Source organism: Nannospalax galili, unplaced genomic scaffold, assembly GCF_000622305.1.
Source record: "Nannospalax galili isolate Female #2095 unplaced genomic scaffold, S.galili_v1.0 scaffold290, whole genome shotgun sequence".
In the NCBI taxonomy this organism is placed as follows: Eukaryota; Metazoa; Chordata; class Mammalia; order Rodentia; family Spalacidae; genus Nannospalax; species Nannospalax galili.
In genome coordinates this window covers 5,520,695-5,541,351 of record NW_008331486.1, presented here as the reverse complement: position 1 = coordinate 5,541,351, position 20,657 = coordinate 5,520,695, and the positions used below count along the sequence as shown (strand labels likewise).

The following is a 20,657-nucleotide window of genomic DNA, read 5'->3' as shown; positions in this document are numbered from 1 at the left end:
TGCTTACATTCAGGCAGTAAACAGCACCTCATGGCAACTGCTCCAAGGGAGCCCTGGTATTCTAACACCTTGTCCCATACTCCTGGAACTCAGTTTCTTCATGTGTAGAACAGAAATGATACTAGCAGCAGGACTATGGTAGAGTTCTTTCGGTCATGTGCTTAAACCACGAATCCCACAGAACAAGCTCAAGATATCGGGGCTTTGCATAGAGCAAAGATCCTCTTCTGCCAGCTCTGTCCTGGGCTCTTGAGAGAGACCATGGTGACAGAGATGTGATCTCTGTCAGCATGGAGCCCTGAAGGTAGCCATCCATCCACCCTTCCTGCTCTCAAGACACACAAGGTAGATACTAAGAGATGTGGCCCAGCAGACACTAGGTTGATGGACTTCTTTACATCCCCCCTTGAGCTGAGCAGTGAGAAGGCCCCCATGCAGTGAGTACATCACCTTTTGCCCCTATGGGCTTCCCAAGACACCTGGCAGCCTCATCCAGGCCTTGGCCTCTACTTTCCTCGAAGCCGCCTTCTCCTGTCAGGGCTTTCCTTGTGTTGTTCCTTCTTCTACAGACTTCCCTTTCATCTTTATGAAGCAGACCCCAGCTTTGAGGTCTCGGCTGTGACGTAGCATCACTGTCCAGATGTATACCCTCTCTGTGGAGTACCTCCATAGTTCTGCTTCCTTGGAGACTCTGGCAGTTGCCAGTTGCTTCCTGTGTAACATGCTTCCCATTCCACTCTAGTATCCTCCAGGAGGTATTCCCCCATGCTGGCAGCCAGAGCCAGAACCCACAACCAGTCTCTATGGATGCCTCATGGAGGTCCAGCTTGGCATTTAGGTCCAGATTCGAGGGTGTCTCCACACCACTTGCAGAGGGCAGTCAAGGAGCCAAGCCCCTTCCTGGGCAGGAGAGCTCTGGGAAGTTCGGAGCTTCTGAGTATACTGGCTGGTGGGGCACTCTATTTTCGGACAGCTCAGAAATAGCTGCATTCTGCCTGTGTGGTAGCCACAGTGGCCACAGAGGATGGAGGGCTTGCCCTGCCGTGCCGGGATTTGCATTTCTAATTGTGTATCTTAAAGCTAAAAACAAAACCCATCTCTGTAATTATCTGTCCGCTGAAAGCCCAGGCTGCGTCGACTGACTGCCCACCCTCCAGCCCTGCCAGCAGGTCCTCCCCCACATCGAGTGTCGAGTCTGCACTTGGCAGTGTCTCAGGAGGGCAAGGGTGGGTCCTGGCCTTGAATGAGGCAGCTGTGGTTCAAATCCCTTTTACTTAAACCAACCTTCTAACCTTTTCCTTTAAAGTTAAATTTTAATTAGGGGAACTATTCTTAAGAAAACAAAGTGGCCCTTACCTGTACTGTCATCAGACCTGGCTGAACTGTTCTCTTCTGGCCTTTGTCCCCTCATACCAAAATAAAAAGGCCACATGTATCTCTTCCGAGCCTTGTTTTTGCCATTTTATTTAGTTGTCTGTTTGGGACCAGCTGTTGACCCCAGGACTTGAGCATGGTACGGTCTTGGGTTGTTACCTTCTGAGCCAGGTTAGGAGGGCAGAAGGGAGATGCATGATGTTTTCCCAGTACACATCTGTGTGTAATTCGTCTTCAGGTGCTCATTTGTGGCTGGGTCTCTGATCAGTAGGCCATATATTGAATACTGCTGCATGGGTCCATGTGCCCTACTGGACCCAGTCTCCGCTGTCCCTCACCCACAGCCCATTGAGATCACAGATGATGTAAGGTGGGGCTCAAGCTCTCAGGATCCTTGACAGGGATTGCCCAGGGCTAGAGGGGCCTCTGATCACATTGTAGTCTCCAGGACTCCTAGAAGTGTTAGTTACCAGGCATGTATTAGTGCGTTCAATTCCCAGTACCACCAAAAATGAAGGGGTGGAAGAGGAAAAAGGAAAGAAAAAAGACAGTGTCAGTGATAGAGTGCTTGCCTGGCATGCCCAAGGATCTGGGTTCTATTACCAGAACCAGAAGAAAAGTAAGACAATGCCTCCTTCCCTCATCCGCATTTCTAGTCTCCAGACAGTCCAGTGGCCAGCAGTGGCCCTTATTTCCAGTGTGATGTCATGGGCATCTCTGACTTTCCAACAATGCATCTGTCTCTTTGAAAAGAAAAGATCATCAGCCTTCTGTAGCTGGCTTTTTTTCTGCCGATGTGCCTGGGCTCTCTCCCTGTCGAGAAGCAAGACTACCCTCCTTTCCTTTCCTTCTGTCCCGTGGTTGCCCACCCGATGTCATTGAGTAGTCTCCTATTGTACATTTGGGGTGTTCCCCAAACTGTAAAGGCTTTGGCTTCTCACCCACATGTGGGTACATGTGGTTCCCAGCACTCCCATAGGGTCCCTTTATAAGTTTGAGGCTCATGCCCCCTTACATCTTCCTTCTTGCCAGTCTGTCCCTGAGCCAGCCACATGTCCGTCCCAGCTTGCTCCTCTGTGCACACTGGCCACATTCCTACCTCAGGGCCTTCGTGCTTGCTGTTCCTATCATCTCACAAGCACATGTGGCGTCCTCTCTCACCTCCTTTGCTTTGGTGTTGCCTTCTTGTTAAGATCTTTCCCTCATGGCTCCTTGCTTGGCCCCTGCCCGCCTTCTTCCCCTTAGCATTTACACCTGGGGCATGCATTCGCCTAATTTCCTTTTTTATCTCTCTTTTATTTTGTTGATTTGCCTAAGTTTCTATTTCTCATCCACTACCAGATATCAGCCTGGCCTAACAATAGGTCTTACCTTCAAGTTCTGGGATGTAGTCAAGGGCAGTAATAGCCTGTGTCTTTTTGGGAGTCTCTTGGACTACCCTGCCCACCAACTCAAAGAGAGGTTTCTCCAAAGACACAAATTTTTGTCATTTTTGTGTACTGCTTATGTCTCTAGGACTTTTGGCAGTGCCTGGCACACAGTGGGTGCTTTGATAGATTTTGAGTGAATCCGGTCTCTAGGATTAGACCCAGCCTAAACCCAGCCTAGCCAGCTCCTGTCCCAGGGCCAAGGCTGCCCTCTTGGTACCCTCAATCCTGTATCTTTTTTCACATATCCATACCCCACCTCTGAGCCTGTGTCTGTAACCTCATTCTACCCTTTTTAAAAAGATGTATTTTAGGCTGGGTGTGGTGGCACACACCTTTAATCCCAGCACTCGGGAGGCAGAGGTAGGTGGATCTCTGTGAGTTCAAGGACAGCTGGGGCCACAGGGAGACCCTGTCTCAAAAGACCAAAAAAAAAGGATGTATTTTATTTACTTTTATGTATATGAGTGTATTGCCTGCATGTATGCAAGTGTACCCAATGCCTGCAGAGGTCAGAGGAGGGCATTGGAACCTCTAGAACTGGAGTTATGAATGGCTGCTAGCCACATGTGGGTGTTGGGAACTGAGCAGGGCAAGGGCAGCCAGTGCTCTTTAACCACTGCGCCATCTCCCAGCCCCTGTGCAGCATTTCTGAACCTCATTTTCCTCACATGAAAAGTGTTAGAGTTGAGGGGATACAGTAAGTTCTTAGGAAGTAGCCTCTGATATGATGTTTATTTCACCCTTGCTGTGACATCCACACCCACCCCACCCCCCCACCCCCCGCCCCTGTGGGCCAGGGCGAGGCTGCCTGCTTCTTCCCCTGGGAGTGGTGACATGTAATACTGATTGTTCAGAGCCCTGTGGAAACAGGAGGGAGGCCCAGTACTGATCTGGTGAGCCCTGACCTGCTCACCTTCCTGCAGAAGGATGGAGCATGCCTGTCACCTGAGCCTGGGAGGGCTCCGCGTGGCTTTCTCTGGCCTGGCCTTCTCTGGCCTGGCCTGGCGGGGCTGACAGGAACCACAAATGGGCCTCAAGCTTCCTGGCTGCCGATCCCTGGGCAGTCTCTCAAAGGAGGGGCAGGCACAGTTTGCTATCAGCCTTTGTTCCCAGACTCTAATCCTAATTCCTCTGGGTGTTTCAACATGTCCCGCTTTCTCAAGTCTCCGGTGGCTGCTCCCACTCCTGGGTCGGGTGGGGATGGGGCCTAGAGGTACACAAGGGAACAGTTCTGAGCCCTGCCCCCTTTCGAGGTTAGGCCTTTGTTGCTCAGGAGCAACTATTCTCTCTGCCTTTCTGCTCCCTGCTAGTGTCTCCCTTCAGCCACTGCCTAAGCTACATCCATAGGAGCAAGGCAGCAGGAGGCAGATAATTTGTACACCTGTCCCCTCGCCCCCACAACCCCTCACTGATGCTCTCCTTTCTCTCCACTGGCTGGCCCGTTTCTCTTTGCCATGTTCTTACCTCAGGGCCTTTGCAATGGCCAGTCACCCTCACACCCTCACTTCAGTCTAAGCCTTGCTCAGGTGTCACTGCTGTTACACCACCTGCCTGAAGTCACAGCTTCTCCATATTTATACTTATCTGACCCACTGCATTTGTTTCTCATTCTTATTGACATAGAACTCACTTACCACATAACTCATCAGCTTGAAGTGTGTGATTCAATGTTTGTTTCTTGTTTTTTGGTGCTTGATATAGAACGTAGGGCCTTGCACATGCTAGGCAAGTGTGCCCCCTCCCTCCGAGCCCCAGCCCACAAACCAATGGTTTTCACATTCACAAAGTTCTGCTCCCATCACTGCAGTCATCTGCAGACCATTTCATCACCCCACAGAGAAACCCCACGCTTACTAGCTGTCACTCTCCATTTCCCACCTCCTGTCCCCTGGCAACCGCCAGTCGGCTTCCGTCTCTGGCTTTGCCTATTCTGGGCATTTCATACAGATGAAATCTACACTGGGCTGCTTTCCTGCCTGCTTCTTCCGCTTAGCAGGAGTGTGTTCAAGGTTAGTAACATTGTGTATAAGTGCCCCTTCTCATTAAATGACCCCTCTCTTTTTGTTGCATGATGAAACTCATAAGCAGACCACATACATTTTATCCACTCACCAGTGGTGGGCATCTCGGTTGCTTTTGATTTTTGGCTGTTGTGAGCAGTGCTGCTCTGCACATTTATGTACGACTTTTGGTGTGACGGCGTAGGTTCTGCTTCTGTTGGGTGTGAACCTGGAAGTAAACTGCTAGGTCGTGCGATACCCTATGGGAAACTTCTTGAAGAACAATCCATTTGCAGACAGGCATGGGTGAGCATCTGGGGTACATAGCAGGGTACTGCTGGCCCTTACAAGCCTGTGGACTTGAGCTGCCAGGTTTCCTGGACTTGATGCCCCTGAACAGAGGTGACAGCCTAGGGCTCTTGCTCTGAAGCTGGATAGCCTGAGTTCCAGCCTGCTTTGTCAATCACTGAGGTTGTGATCTTGGTGGAGCCCCACTGTTATTAGTAAAAGAAGGTGGTGTAGACCCATCACCCAGGCTGCCGTGAGAAGCAGGAGATACCTTTCAGTGGCCCTTTCTGACCCTCACCCTCCACCCCCAAGCTGGCAGGTAACCTGTGCTTCTCAGTTCACCCAGGGCATAGGAAGGTCACTTCTCAGCTGTCCACTTGGCTGTCCATCCAGTTAGGTGGGATGCATTGAGGAGAGATACCATCTCACACTGCCTCACCCTTCCGTGGCCATCCCTTCCTGAGCACTGGTTCTGCCGGGGCTTGGGGTGGGGGCCACAGTGGTGCCACATTGCTCAGTTCACTGGGCTGTGTGCTATTGCTGCCTCAGATCTGCCAGGCTCCCCATAGCAGCTGGGCGAGGCTTAGATGAGCCACTCTTAGCGCTCCCATGGCACAACACCCTCCTCATTTAGAGGTGCTGGGTTGTGGTCACTTTCCAGAACGCTGGAGCCCCACTTGGTGTTCCTGTGGTGTTATCTCAGTGCCTCCAGTTTTTCTGCAGTGTCTGGAAGGCTTTCTCCAGCACTGGGAGCAGGCTGTGGTGATCACTGACTTTACAGTTATTTGAATGCTGCAGCTGGGAAGCAGTATATCACGCTGTTAAGGTTATTGCTGCTGTTACCAGAGTCTGGCAGAACCTGGCTACAGGCCCAATAGACTGGTTAGAGACCTGGGGAGCTGACCTATTCTTGACTTGTTATCTGTTCAGTGGGTTGATAAGTCCATCCTAGGAAGACTGAAGTGAGAGTCACATGAGGTAGCCAGGAGGAGCCTGGTGGGAGCAGATAGTATAGAAGCCAGCCAAGGTCGAGGCACTGGGAGTGGAGGCTCAGTGGATCTCTGGGCCCTGGGAAGAACAGCTGTCCCAGCTTATCATTACCGGTGACTGCTTGTGTTTCTTTACTTTTCATTGCATGCTCCTTGTGTTTACAGTCACACTAGCATACTCTTGTGAAAACACTGGGCAGCAGGGCCCTTGCCCATTCCCTGATAGGCCTGGGGTGGGAGTTGGGGCTCCACTTTGACCCTGTGATCACCTCTGTCCCACACTCACCTGTCCTGTCTCCACAGGGAGGAGGTACAGGAGAATTGCGTGCGGTGGCGGAAGAAGTTCACCTTTGTGTGTAAGATGAGCGCTAACCCTGCCACAGGTCTGCTGGACCCCTGCGTCTTCCGAGTATCTGTGCGCAAGGTGAGGCTGGCTCCTATGGCTGGGCTGGAGGCTGTTAGGGTGAGTGTGGGGCTGTCCTCCCCCTTTCCCTTGTTATAGGCCATCTCCTTCCGGGGAGACTTCCTGTTCTGTCTCTCTGGGGAGATCTAGAGGCTTGGGATTCATGTCATCAGGCTTTGTGTGTCTCCCTCTCTCTGCAGGAGCTGAAAGGTGGGAAGGCTTATTCCAAGGTAAGAGGGGCCATGTGAAGGCTGCTGGGATGGGACAGGGTGGCCAGAGACCAGTGTGCATTTTCCAGAATTTCTACTCCCCTCTTTGCTCCAAGCAGAAGATAGCCAAGCCCAAAGGGAAGTGTATTTTTTAGGGAGGGTCTTTTTTTTTTTATCTTTTGAGACAAGGTCTCTGTTGCCTCAGCTGGCCTAGAACCCGCTATGTAAACCAGGCTGGCCTTGAACTCAAAGAGATCTACCTGCCTCTGCCTCCCAAGTGCTGGGATTAAAGGCGTGCACCACCACATCTGGCTGGAGGATCTTTGTGTGTATGAGTATTTGCCTGTATGTCCGTAAGTGTACCACCTACTTGCAGTGCCCATGGCAGAGGGCATTGGATCCACTAAACTGGAGTTAAGGATGGTTGTGAGCTGTCATATGGATGCTGGGAACTGAACTCATGTCCTCTGGAAGAGCAGCGAGTGCTGTTAACCCTGGAGCCAACTCTCCTGCCCCTTTTGGGGAGTATCTTTATTGGTAGTCTTTGTATTTGCCATAAACGCAGTTCTTGCTTGTAGTAGTACAAGTGGGATAGAAGGTCAGAGTGAAAGACCTTGCTTCTGCCTTCCTTCTTCCCCTCCCCCCACCTCACTAGTCAGGAATTAGAGGGTGGTGAAGAACTTTACAACAGTTGGGCCTAACACTTTGGAGGCAGAGGCAGATCTCTGTGAGATCGAGGCAACCTGGCCTACATAGCTCATTCTAGGCCAGCAGGGGCTCCTGCCTCAAAAAAAAAAAAAAAAGGCTTTCCAATAATTTGTGTGCATGGGGTGGATTGAATTGAACCCAAGGCCTCATGCATACTAGGCAGGTGCTCTGCCACTGACCTACATACCTTCAACCCCTAACCTTTCAAAACAAGAAGTATATGTATAGAACAGTGAATTTAGCATGCATGTGATTTAGAGAAATGTAAGCAAGCACCCATGTGTACACGTGTTTGTGAGCAGTGATTAAATGGACCTGCACATCCTACAGCTCCAGCTTTGCACTTACACCCAGTACATCATGAGTATCTTTTCAGGTCACCTTAGCTGTCTGTGTCCTTTCTAATGGCAGTAATGTCGCATTGTGTGGCTGGTGACATTGACTCCGCCAGTCCCTACTGTTGGCTGTGTCGTTTCCAGGGTTTCATTAGTGCTTCTCCCCCAACCCCTGGCTTCAGCCCTAAAGTATTTTCTATGGGGAAAGAGCAGAAGACTGCCTAGCTTTGGGGTGAGTCTGTGCTGCCCTCAGCCTTTCTTCCTGGGGAGAACAGGGAACTCTTGGCTAGCCCTGCTCAGGATGGGTGGTGAGTTCACCTACCTCTCACCCTGTGGGGAAAGCCTGAGGGAAGTGCAGTGTGGGCTCAGGCATCCCTGATGCCCACAACTCCAGAACCCCAGAGCTCCACAGGCCCAGCCCCATGCTGTCAGCATTCTGTAGGAACACTTAGCCCATTTCAGATGCTTCTAGATCCTTCCTTGCTCTTCCATAGTAGAACTCACTGTGGGCTTTTACATTCGTTATTTAGATGAGGAAACTATGACCCCGGAGGTACTGGAATTTGCTAACCCAGCCTAGTTTCAATCCTGTCATTCTGGCCAAGCTGTGTGACCCTGGTCAGCTCATTTCCCTTCGCTGAACTTTTAATGACTTCATCTGTAAAACATCGGGTCCCTCTGAGTCATTGACAGAACATGGGTCCATCTGAACCCAGTTTTCTGATCCTGGAGCCTATGCCTATAGACACTGAAGTAGAGGTGTTTTTCCTGGTAGTCCCCAAGCCTGACTGGTACTCCCTCACTTCAGCCTCAGTTTCTCTGATTAGGCAGACATGGATTCTGTCTTACTCAACCCTGTGCTTCTGCCACCCTCCGTCACACCCCTCACCTGGACACATCATACAAGGAGCGCCCCAGTCCTTGGGTGTCCATACACTCGACTCTGCCCACCAGTCCCTCACTTCCCTCCTCCAGGGATTTCATGGAGATCCTGTCCACTCTGTAGTATTCCTTCAAGTTCCCACGGGTCTTCCCTCCTCCTCTCCCACTGTCCTGTCGGCTCCCGACAGCAGGCCCTTGTTTCCCAGGGAACAATGTGTCTGTGTCACAGACAACAATGTCCTTTCATCTCAGGCGCACTGGTCCCAGTGCACTCTGGGACTCGGCACAAAGGATGCTTTGTACCACTCAGGGATGTGAGCTCCTTGCTTTGCTACGTTGGTGCTGTTCACCCAGGACCCTGTCCTTGGATCCTGGTTATGCAACAGTCAGTTGTGGATGTGGGGCGGACCCAGGGCTTTTGCCTGCCTCCCTCCCCCACCTCCACCAAGTTAACCCTTTGTACCTGCTTGCCTGGCACCCATTCTCTGAGGCCTCCCACCTCTTTCTTTTTCTCTCTTAGCTGGGCTTTGCTGACTTGAACCTGGCTGAGTTTGCTGGCTCAGGCTCCACCGTGCGCTGCTGCCTGTTGGAGGGATATGACACAAAGAACACCCGCCAAGACAACTCCATCCTCAAGGTACTAGGGTCCCTGCTGCATCTTCACCTCACCAAGGGGTGGGGGCAAGCCTATATCCTCACCAGAATTCTCCAGAGGGCTGTTGAAGATACAGGTTCTCAGTGAGAAATGCTGGGAAGGTATGGGCCCTGGATCATAGTCTCAGTTGCCCATCTGTGGTTGGATGTGAGCCCCTACCTGTTCTAAGGGTTTGAAGAACACCTTTAACAAGATGAGCCTTGTGACCAGTGCCTGTGCTCTCTGACCCAACTACAGCCCGTGGGTGTGGTGTCTCTCACTAGCTCCAAGTTTGAATAGGAAGGAGTCATAACACAGAAGTTCTATCATTTGCTCTAGGGCATAAGCAAAGCTGGCACCTGACACCACAAGTCTTGGAGCTGCACAGCCCAGCTCCTAACATTGCCCCTGATCTGAGGCTGCCTGGCTCCAGTAGAACTAATGTTCTACAGCGTGTGTGCCTGAGGGTCTGCTCTGAGGGTCCATGAGCAGACCTATCCCGCTGGCCACACAGGTTTTCAGTAGCCCAGGTAGCTCCCTTCCCTCAATCTGCTGTCAGTATACTCCTCTTCCTCCCTCTCCACCACACCCTTCTACAGCCTGGCTGAGAAAACAGGTTTGTCCCACTGCCACCTCCAAGAGATGACCCAAATGTGCTTGGCACAAAGCTGGGCTTTGAGGTAGTGGTCAGGGCCTAGGAGGTACATAAATAAGTCTACCCGGTAGGTGTTATGGCGTACTATGTAATCCCATTATTTGAAGCTGAGGCACTAGGATTGTAAGTTTGAGCCAGCCTGGGCTACATAGCAAGACCCTGTCTGTCATCCAAAAAAAAAATTTAAGAAAGAGAAGAGCCAGGCTGATTGGTAGGAAGTCATGTGTTCTCACCAGGGGGCTTGTGGACTCTGAGCCAGGCCAGTCAAGGGAACCTGGGCCTAGGTGGCCTCAGGTTCAAGGCTAACTCCCCCTACATCCTGTCTTCAGGGCCTTGGGCAGTCACCTCTCCTCTCTGAGCATTGGTTCCTTCACCTACAACCTGGGACTGTCACCTACCTTGTAGGCTCTTGTCATGGGCAAGTGAAATGAGCCATAAAAAAGCCTGAGCCTAGTGGCTGTGGTAACACAGTGACACTAAATCACTGGTAGTCCTGGGATCATTCTGTTACTACCTGCCTGTTATTTCATTTTAACCGAAATTTGGGGACACAGATTTTTACCATATTTGGACCATTGGCAGAGTCTTTGGCAAGTGGGTACTATATTCAAAACTGGCTGTGTTGTGTTACTTCATCAAGCTTTGACCAGCCCTTGCTTGCCATGTGGCTGTCCCCCACTCCCTGTGGTGCTCCCTGAGCCCTCTCCCCTGACATCACACCGATACAAGACAAGTATGAGTGAATGTGGTCCCCTGGACCTCTCAGTCCAGTCACAGTTTATAATCACAGAAGTTGACTTGCTGTACCAGGTGTCAGTGGAGTGAGCCTCATCTTGTCCCATATTCCACCAGGCTGTCCATTCTACCCTCCGCACAGAACACAGGGCTAATTGTGGATAAATGGCTGCACCAGAGCCTCCAGCAGGAAGGGACAGAGTCCAGACTGGAGTCCCAGCCCTTCTGAGGCCTGAGCCTGGAGGCTGCTGGAAACTGGTCTGTGCTGGGTGCACATAGCCCAGGTTGATCTCTCCCTTCTACCCCTAGGTCACCATTGGCATGTTTCTGCTCTCTGGAGACCCCTGCTTTAAGACGTGAGTGCTATTGCAGCCCTATATGGGATGGGGGCCATAGGATGGATTCTTCCTTCCCCAGGCTCTGGAGTATCTCTGTCTCCATCTGATCCTGAGGATCGAGGACCCCAATCACACCTCTTTGTTTTCTCAAGGCCACCATCCACTGCCAAGTCCATCTCCATCCCAGGCCAGGACTCCTCCCTGCAGCTGACATGTAAAGGTGGTGGGACCAGCAGCGGTGGCAGCAGTGGTACCAATTCTCTGACTGGGTCCCGGCCCCCCAAGGCCCGGCCCACCATCCTGGGCTCAGGTACCATCCCCATCTGCCTGCTCCTCCCCTGCCAGTGACCTTAGCTTCTTCCCTGCATATCATGTCCCACGAAGAGGCTTATCAGAAGGGTGGAAGAGAGTGCATGAATCTACTGGTGTTACCCTTGCTCACGTGGTCTGAGTGCCACAGTGCTGGGTTTGGGATCCTGGCAGTGCCTGGGACTGAAACTGGCACAGTTTCGTGTCCTTGTGGCCTTCTGACAGGACCGTCAGGAACCATCAATAAGTCACAGGCTCATCTGCCTCTCCTAGCACGTGGAGAACTGGGGAAGAAGGGGACAGGCTTAGAAAATGGGATGAGGAAGGCTTCTCTGAGGAGATGGCCCCTGAATGGCAGTCTGGGGTCGGGGACTAGTTGTACCTAGCAGAGGGACATCCTGGGAGCTCTTGGCCTCTCATTGCTGGGTGACCGACAGGCCAGCATGCCTTTCCTTTCTAAGTGGCAACGTCCTGAGTCCTGAAGATGAGATTGGTGACAGTAACTACATCAGCATTTATTTGAGGGATTAGCTAAGCTAACTATCCTGGCACCTGGTGAGCACTCAGTATATCACATGTCTTTTATTATGTTGTCATGTCATGGAAAATGTGAAGGAGCTTGAGGAACTTGACTCCCTGGAGGCTGTTGTAGAGTTGAGGTGCTACTGCAGGAGGAAACTCTAGCCTGCTGCTTGGTGTTTGCCAGACCCCAGCGTGGTCTTGTTGGCTATGTGGGGCCATACAGGGGTCTCTAGAGGTATGAGCTTCAGCCCCCCCCATACCCTCTTGGAGGTGCACTCAAAGCTGGGAGGCAGACAGTTCCCAGACTGATCATTGAGTAGGTATCACCTGTGGCCCCAGTGTGTGCCACAGGAGGAATTAAAGGGGTACAGACCTCAAGGGGTGGTTCAGCCTCTGCAGACCTAGCAGCTGTGATAGACCCTCAGTGACCAGGGCTTGGCTTTCACCTATGCCCAGCCTTCCTGCAGTCTCAGCCAGGAGAGACCCAGAGCAGAAGGTTGCTGCTCCTGACTGCCTTGGCCTGAGGCTGCCTACTGGATAGAGGCTTCCCAGGACTATTGCTTGTTCTTTTTAGCTTGGGGTGAGGCAGAGGAAAGGGCTGTCCAGGGACTGGGCCACCTCAGCACAGCTGTTGCCCTGGTATAACCTGGAATAGACAACTCTCCTTCTCCCAGGAAGTGTGCGATTTGAAAGCTGGTTCCCCTGCCACATACAGAGTATGTTGAAGACTTGAAAATCTACCTGGGTGTGGTGCATGCCTGCAACCCCAGTACCTGGGAGATAGAGGCAGGAAGATCTGAAGTCCAGCTACATAGCAAGTTCAAAGCCAGCCTGGGCTACATGGGACCCTGTCTTAAAAAAAAAAAAAAAAAAAAAGCCAGGCATGGTGGTTAATCCTAGCTCTTGGAAGTCAGAGAGGAAAGCTGATATCTGTGAATTTGAGGACAATCTGGTTTACAGCGAGTTCCAGGGCCACGTAGTGAAACCCTTTCTTGAAAGGGAGGGAAGGAGGGAGGGAGGGGAGAGGGAGGGGATGGGAAAGAGAAGGAAAGAAAAGGGCTTTGTCGGGCACACCTGAGTCCAGCCTGTGGCCTGTGTGCATGGGCTCATCCCTGGAGTGGAGAAGGGATGGATGAGTACAGTGCTTCCTTCCTGTGTTTGTGGGGAGGGTTGGGAGATAAGCATTCATAGAGGCCTGCCTAGGTCCCACTTGGTTCTTCTGTGTTGACAGCTGGGGAGTACCAGGAAAGTTGGTTTTGAAGTGACCTATGATGGGGCTGTTGACCTGTCTTTTGGGTCCTGGTCTGTTCCTCTCCACCTTGCTTCCCCTCTCCCTGTTCACTTCATGAACCCAAGCTAATTCCAGTTTCAAGGCCTTGTGTATACTGTTCACTCTGGAAGGCCCTGTCCCCGCTACCTTCTCTGGCTCCCTTCCCTAGGGTCCTAAAGGTCTCAGCATTAGACCATCTCCTGGGAGAAGCCTTCCCTGGTCCATAGAATGGGCCAGGTCCCTGTGTGTGCTATCCCCGCTCCACATCATTCCCTGACTGTGTGTAACTGGCTTGGCATTTGTCTAGCTTTCCTTCTACTTCATGGCCTGTGAGAGGCCTGCTATTTAAGGTCCTGACAACTATGTATGAGTAACCTGGGTTCAGCAAGGGACCTGTGGCTTGGGTCAGGTTGCTGGTCCTCTAGTCCTCTGTCTTCAGTCTGTGAAATAGAGACAGAGTGACCTATGTGAGGCTGTGAGAGGAGGCTTGCTGGTGGGGTGGCACAACAGTATAACCCTGCTCCCCTCCCCAGGGCTGCCAGAGGAGCCAGACCAGAGCCTGTCCAGTCCTGAGGAGGTGTTCCACTCTGGCCACTCCCGCAACTCCAGCTATGCCAGTCAGCAGTCCAAGCTCTCTGGTGAGTGGTTTGGCCCTCCCTGCACCTGGGACCTTCCATAGTCCTGGGGCCCCTGTAATCACCTCCTCAATACTGCCTCCTCCTCAGGCTATAGCACAGAGCACTCACGCTCCTCCAGCCTGTCTGACTTGACACACCGCCGCAACACGTCCACTAGCAGCAGCGCCTCAGGTGGCCTCAGCATGGCAGTGGAGGGCCCTGAGGGCATGGAGCGGGAACACCGGCCCCCTGAGAAGCCTCCCCGGCCCCCACGGCCCCTGCATCTGTCAGACCGCTCATTTCGGTGAGTCCTACGGTAGGGCTCTGTCGTAAACAGTATCTTCCGAGTGACTCCCTAAACGTATGCCTGTGACCACAGCAGGGACAGTAGGTTCCCCATCTCAGTGTTGAGTGGTGATGATTTAACCAACTGCTACTCATAAAAGCATAGCCTGGGCTTGGCATGTATCCCAGCTTAGATGATGTTGCTATTTGTACGTTTTGTGTATTAGTCTGTGGGCCCATCAGACCTGGGGTTGAGCCTTGGATCTACCACATGTATGCTGTGTGGCTTCAAACAGGTTAACTTCTTGGTGCCCTGGGGTTCTCTATCAAACCAGGTCTTAACAGCACTTGCCTATGATGGCAGTTGTGAGGGCCAAATGAAATGCAGGATGGGGTGTGCATAGAACTTTCTAGTGCTGGAGGTGCTGGGGTTATTTTCCTTGCTGTGCCTGCCACTGCCCTGTCATAGTTCTGCCCCTCTCCTCCAAGGCGAAAGAAGGACTCGGTGGAGAGCCATCCAACCTGGGTGGATGACACTCGGATTGATGCAGATGACATTGTGGAGAAGATCGTGCAGAGCCAGGACTTCACCGATGGCAGCAACACTGAGGGTGAGCTGCTGGCCCCAATCCAGCTCGGGAGGTGATGCTACTCTTTCCAGGGGCTGTCCCTGCCCCTGCTCAGCCTCGGTCCTCCCTTGTGTCTCCGCAGACAGCAACCTTCGACTGTTCGTGAGCCGAGATGGCTCCACCACATTGAGTGGCATTCAGCTGGCCAACAGGTAGGGTCAGAGGTCACTGTGGTGTGGTAAGGCAGTCATCGGCCCCTGAGCCCTCTTCTTGTCACCATTGACCTTGGGCCCTCCTGTCCTTCAGAGCCTGTGCAATGCCTGCTCACAGACTTTCATGAAGAGTGGGCTCCAGTGTTTCTGGTTTCCAGGCCTTTTGACTCACTGAGTGAGCCAGTGAGTGAAAGCTGAGGGCGTTCAGCATACAGGGGTGTATGACTTTTCTTAGTGAAACAAGCGGGAACTTCTGGGTCCAGAGCCCCAAGATACCAGGCCTGGCAGCCCTGGTCCAGAGGTCTGCTGACTCATGCTGCTCTGCTGGCCCCTGCTGGCTGAGGTTATAATTGCAGCCACCCTCTCCCTGCAGGCCTTTGGGTCTGGCCTGGGTGGGAGAACAAGAACCATAGGGGCATCCTTGGATGATGGTAAAAATGCCCTAGCCCAGTGACAAAGTGAGGATGCTGATATTTGGAGGGTTGGAGGAGAGTAACCCTGTCAGCAGCAAGGCCTCAGCAGGAAAAGAGCAGGTCATGCCCTTGGGGTTTCTCCTGCCTACTTTTTGAAAAAGATGTAAATGTATGAATGGTTTTGCCTGTGTATACATCACACACATTCCTGGTGCCTGTGGAGGTCAGAAGAGGGTCAGATCCCTGGAACTGGAATTACAGATGGTTATCAGTTGCCATGTGGGTGCTAGGAAGTGAATCCAAGTCCTGCAAGAGCAGCCAGTGCTCTTAACCACTGGCACATTTTCCAAGCCCCTCTCTTGCCCTCTTAACAAACCTCACAGTTCTTCCAGACCTAGCTTCTTTATCTGTCAAAGAGCACAGGCCACAGTCTCTCCTTGCCAGGGTTACTATGAGGGGAGGAGTGACTCAGCCAACTGTGTAAATTGATGGTGTTTCTGTCATCCTGGGCAGAAATTACAGCAAGCAACTTAACATCTCTGAGCCTCCATTTAGCCACTCTGTAAAACAAGACTGGTAAACAGTGATTGCATATGGAGCACCCCCAAAGGCCTGGCCCAGGGAAGCACTGGAGCATCAAAGGGAACAAACTCGGCGGGAGTGGTGGCGCACACCTGTAGTCCCAGCACTTGGGAAGCAGAGGCGGGCAGATCTCTGTGAGTTCGAGGTCGGCCTGGTCTATATAGTGAGTTCCAGGCTAGCTCGGACTACGGGGAGACCTGTTTCAAAAAGACCAAAAAAGGGGAGGGGGGCTGGAGAGATGGCTCAGCGATTAAGAACACTGGCTGTTCTTGTAGAAGACCCGGGTTCAAATCCCAGCACCCACATGGCAGCTAACAACTGTCCGTAACTCCAGTCCCAGGGGATCCAACAGCCTCTTCTGACCTCCGTGGGCATTGCACGACACGGGTGCACTTACCTACATGCAGGCAATACACGCATACACATAAAAATAATAAATATTTTTTTTTAAGGGGGTGAAAAAACTTGACTGTCTTCCCCTGCAGAGTCTCCTCTGGGGTCTATGAGCCAGTCGTGATTGAAAGCCACTGAGGGAGCAGTTGTCCAGCTGGAGAAGGGCCTGCCATCTGGAGTACCCAGGCCCGCACCATTCCAGGAGGAGCAGGAACCTGCCCTTCGGATCCGCACCGTATTGCATCTGTGCCTCCTCCTACTCTAGCCTGCACCAACCCTCCACAGCATCATTCCATTGCCCTCCTCTCCACCCCAGGACCATGGGGCCTGGACACCACTGTGAATATTCTCCTCTGAACCACTAGAAGGCAGGGGATAAGACAGAGCTGGCCAGGACTGGCCCCGGCAGAGGACATGCAGCTGCTCTTCCATGTTGGGGTGCTTGTGCTTGAGCCTCCCACCTCCCATAATCCCTTTACCTTCAGGAGCACCAGCTCCAGCCAGGCTGACAAGGCCTTGCTCCATTGCCCCTTGCCCTTAAGGGGCTGGACCACCCCCAGAATCCTGCCACATGTGACTTTCTGCTTAGTGCTCAGCTGTCCCTAACCTATCTCCTAGGGGGACCCGCTGGCGGCCTTCTCAGGAGCCAAGACCTCAGACCCAACACTCTGGATTGAGACCCCCAACCTCCCTCATGGAATGTTCTCCTGCTGCCCTGCAGCCTGCACTTTGCACATGCTCGTCCCCAGCAGAACCACTGGCCCTTGCCCTCCTCCCTCCACACTTTCTCCAGGACTCCTGGGTGCTGTCTGCTGTGCAGCCAGGCCTAGGGTCCAGTAGCCCGGCTGGAACGTGGCATTGCCCTTTCCCTACAGTAAGCCCAAGCTTAGATCTAAGACTGGAGCCTAGAAAGATCTAGCATCATGGTGCCATCTGCCCAGGACTGGCTCCTGAGCAGCTGGCCTTCCTGCAGGAAGGATGGGGCCCAGCTGTGCTGGGCAAGTAAAGCCCCTTCCTCTGCCCTCAGGTCAGCAGATCTGGGCTAGGGCCCAGGCTGGAGAGTCAAGTCAGCCAGGTGGGCTGTGACTAGACTGGCCACAGCTGGCTTACCACCGGACAAGCCTCAGTCCTCCCCTGGAGGCATCCCCTACTTCTGGGCAAGGGACATGCTTTCCCTGGGGAACAGCCTGGCCCTGTGCCCTGCTCAGCCCTTCCCCTCAACATCTCTGCTCTGAGTGCTCCCACCTCCAGCACTTTTCTCCATCCTGTAACTTGCTTGAAGGAGGGTTCTGGCTGCCAGCCTGGCCCTGGACAAACTCCCACCCTTTAAGTTCCACTCATTTTGTGCCAACCCAGCAGGCTGGTGTTGCCTTAGCCCTGTAGGCCTTTTCTTTTTTTCTCTTTCTAAGTTCACAGTTCTGTATTTCCTCCTCCCCCAGTGAGGGGAGGTACCTCTGTTCTCCACCCCACCTACTGGCTGGGTCCCAACAGGGCTAGGGGTAGGGAATACAGGGCACTAATTCTCTCTGGGTGGGGGAAGGCTGTCCTCCCCAGGTTGGGAGTTTCCTCACCCAGCCTCATCTGCCCTAGCTGGCAAGAGTTGTGGGTCTCTGTCTCTGACCGCTGGTATTGGGACCAGACCATTGCTAGGGGTTTTGTTGTTGCCGTTGTTTAATCCCCAGTGACTCTTAGGAATGAGTGTTAGAGGTGCTGCCAAGGCAAGGCAGAGTGTGGGCTCTGGCTGGAGAAGGTTCTAACTGAAGGTTCTGCCCAGCTCCCTTCCTGCCCAGCAGGTACCTGGCACTTTAAAGGAAGCTGACTGCCCAGTCTCCAGATTAGGTGACCTCTACATAGAGGGAGCACCGCTCTTCGGTGTCTGACCTCAGCCTGTCAGGGCATTGTTCCAGTCTGAGTCAAAGTTCTGGGGCTCTAAGCACAAAGCAGCTGGCTCTGGAAGGAAGACCCTCCAAACCAGGAGCCCTTGTTCCACCCACCCAAGCCAAGGTCTGAGCTAAAGCCAATGACCCTGGAAGGAGACAGCCTGCTATGTCCTCCTATGCCAGGCACTGGGCCAGGGTAGCTGGGATAAGAACTTGGCCACAACCAAATGAACACTGGCGGGAGCCAGAGGCCAAGAACCTTTCCCCAGTCAGAGAATCCCCTTGAACTCAGTGATTCCTGCCAGGTGCACATAGCACCTGGGCTTCAAATTCTGTATGCAGAGAGAATATATTAGAGATATTTTTGGAAAGGAATTGGTCTATGCAATACTAGTTTGGAATCTTCTTAAAAGACCGTTTAATGTTTCTACTAGGAGATTTAAAGAAAATAAAGATCTACAATATTTTTAGGGTTCTTTTCTGCACCCCACAACTGACCACGCTGCATGATTTTGCAGGATGGAGACCACCCTTGTCTCCCTCCCTGTGGGGAGGTGGCTGGGGAGGGGTGTTGTGCTTTTGTTTAACCCCCTCCTTTCTAACTGTTGTCACCACTGCTCCCCATTCTGTGGGCTGTTTGTATCTCTGTCCCAGCTTACCGCAGAAAATGTCATTGGGAAAATCAGCCTAGTGTCAGTGTTCGGTTTGGAGGAAAAATTAAATGTTGACATTTTGTTTACTCTTGTTTACCTCATTACCATGTTGACTTTGGGATCAAAAACAGCAGAAATTAGCATGTTTGTTAGGTGGCATGCCAGGGTTGGAGAAGTATGGAAGGACTGTATTCTCCAAGTCAGGGTCCAGTCAAAACCTCCACAACTGGGCCTGGCGTGGTTGTTGGCCTTTAATCCCAGCAGAGGCAGGCAGATCTCTGAGACTTGAGGTCTACATAGTGAGTTCCAGGCCAGCTGGGGCTACAGGGAAATGCTGTCTCAACAAGAAAAGCTTTACAACTTTTTAAATTTATTACATTTAAAATTTTCTGTATGGGAGGTGGACAGGTGCAGAGTTCAAAGATCAACTTGTGGGAGTCTGTTCTCCCTAACCATGTGAGTCCCAGAAATCAAACTCAGATTGTTGACGTTGGTAGCAAGCACCTTTACCTGATAAGCCATCTCACTGGCCTTTATTTGTCTGAGACGGTCTTATTCTGTAGCCCAGGCTGGCCTGGAACACGTTAGGATGGCCTCAACCTTAACTGCAATCCTGCCTCTGCCTCCTGAATGCTGGGATTGCAGGTGTGAGATTACTGCCACCTTTATCCTCCAGATTCCTGGGGAGGATTCAAGCCCAGGAGGGCAAATTACTTACCACTTTCACACCTACCATGTGACAGCTCTGCTCTCAGAGCCCAAGTTCCTGCTAGTTTGAAGAGGCCAAAACTGCCCACTTCTCAGCATTCAATGAGGCTGAGAAGGGAAGTGTACTGGTTGACTCTGCCCAGGCTCTTGAAATCTCCCTGCAGGCCTTTGTCCAGGCTTGGTTTCTGACTGTTCCAGGTTACAGATAAGTTTAGTGTCTCAGCAAAGTTCTGGACTGAGCCTTCAGTGAACTCTGAAGTGGTTCCTGCCAGGCCAGAAAGAATCAGCCTGTGCGGTGTTTACCCCAAAATGACATCATGCTTTATTAAACCCTTCTCAGGGCTTACCCCCTGTTGCACGTACTTTTCCTGGGGAGAAGTGGTTCATCCTTAGGGGACCAACAACAGAACAAAATGATTTCACTCAAATCTTGTTTGGTCGACCACTGAGTTTTTTGGACTTATATTAGGAACATGGGTGACTCCAAAAAGCTGCATAGATGGTATCCTATCACCAAATGTCTCGCCCAAACCTGGATGACTACCCCATACCTGCATAGAAAGTATCCTCTGGCTAACCCCCCATCTTCTATACTCTGTACCTCATGAGATGGCATGCAGCTTATGAGGTTCTAATCTCCCTTCCAGCCCCGCTCATGAGCTGACATCAACAGTCCTGATCCTGAGGGTCTCGCCAATAATCAGGGCTGCTCTGGTTAAAATCAGGATGGCTTTATTCTGCCTAGAGGACAGCATTCCTCCCCACTCATGGACATTTTAGACTCCTGAAACTGGCTGAATCCATTTATGTGTCGGGGGGAGGGAAAAATGGGGGGTTAAAGAAAAAACTAGCCACCAATATTTTGATTTTTAAATTTTATGTGTATGAGTTTTTGTCTGTATATATGTAAGTGGACTACATGCAATGCAGTGCCTACAAAGGCCAGAAGTAATTTACTTTTATGTGTATTACCTGCATGTACCCAAGTCATGCAAAGCCATCAGGCCAGAAAAGGGTATCAGATCCCCTGGAACTGGAGTTATGGGGGTGTTAGCTACTATCTGGGTCCTGGGAACTGAACCCTGGTCCTCTGCAAGAGAAGCCAGTACCCTTAATCGCTGAGCTATCCCTGCAGTCCCTATTTTTATTTTTTAATTTTATGTGTATGCATGTATTGCCTGCATGTATGCAAGTGCACCCGTGTTGTGCAGTGCCCGCAGACAATCTGTAGGATCCCCTGGAACTGGAGTTACAGTTGTTAGCT

At 51.9% G+C, this 20,657-nt stretch overlaps 1 protein-coding gene across 3 annotated transcripts in view; it reads left to right on the top strand.

Moving 5' to 3' along the window:
• The window catches only part of Fam102a (family with sequence similarity 102 member A), a 33,345-nt gene extending 14,574 nt beyond the window's left edge, over positions 1-18,771 (top strand). For all 3 annotated transcript variants that reach the window (XM_008825262.3, XM_017796327.2, XM_008825272.3), the window contains 10 exons: positions 6,385-6,505; positions 6,685-6,714; positions 9,139-9,255; positions 10,952-10,998; positions 11,133-11,290; positions 13,615-13,719; positions 13,807-14,002; positions 14,473-14,594; positions 14,695-14,764; positions 16,245-18,771. In XM_008825262.3, coding sequence (XP_008823484.1) covers positions 6,385-6,505; positions 6,685-6,714; positions 9,139-9,255; positions 10,952-10,998; positions 11,133-11,290; positions 13,615-13,719; positions 13,807-14,002; positions 14,473-14,594; positions 14,695-14,764; positions 16,245-16,290 — 1,012 coding nt within the window. In that variant the 3' untranslated portion in view covers positions 16,291-18,771. The remainder of the gene's footprint in view (positions 1-6,384; positions 6,506-6,684; positions 6,715-9,138; positions 9,256-10,951; positions 10,999-11,132; positions 11,291-13,614; positions 13,720-13,806; positions 14,003-14,472; positions 14,595-14,694; positions 14,765-16,244) is intronic.
• Positions 18,772-20,657: the final 1,886 nt, after the last annotated feature.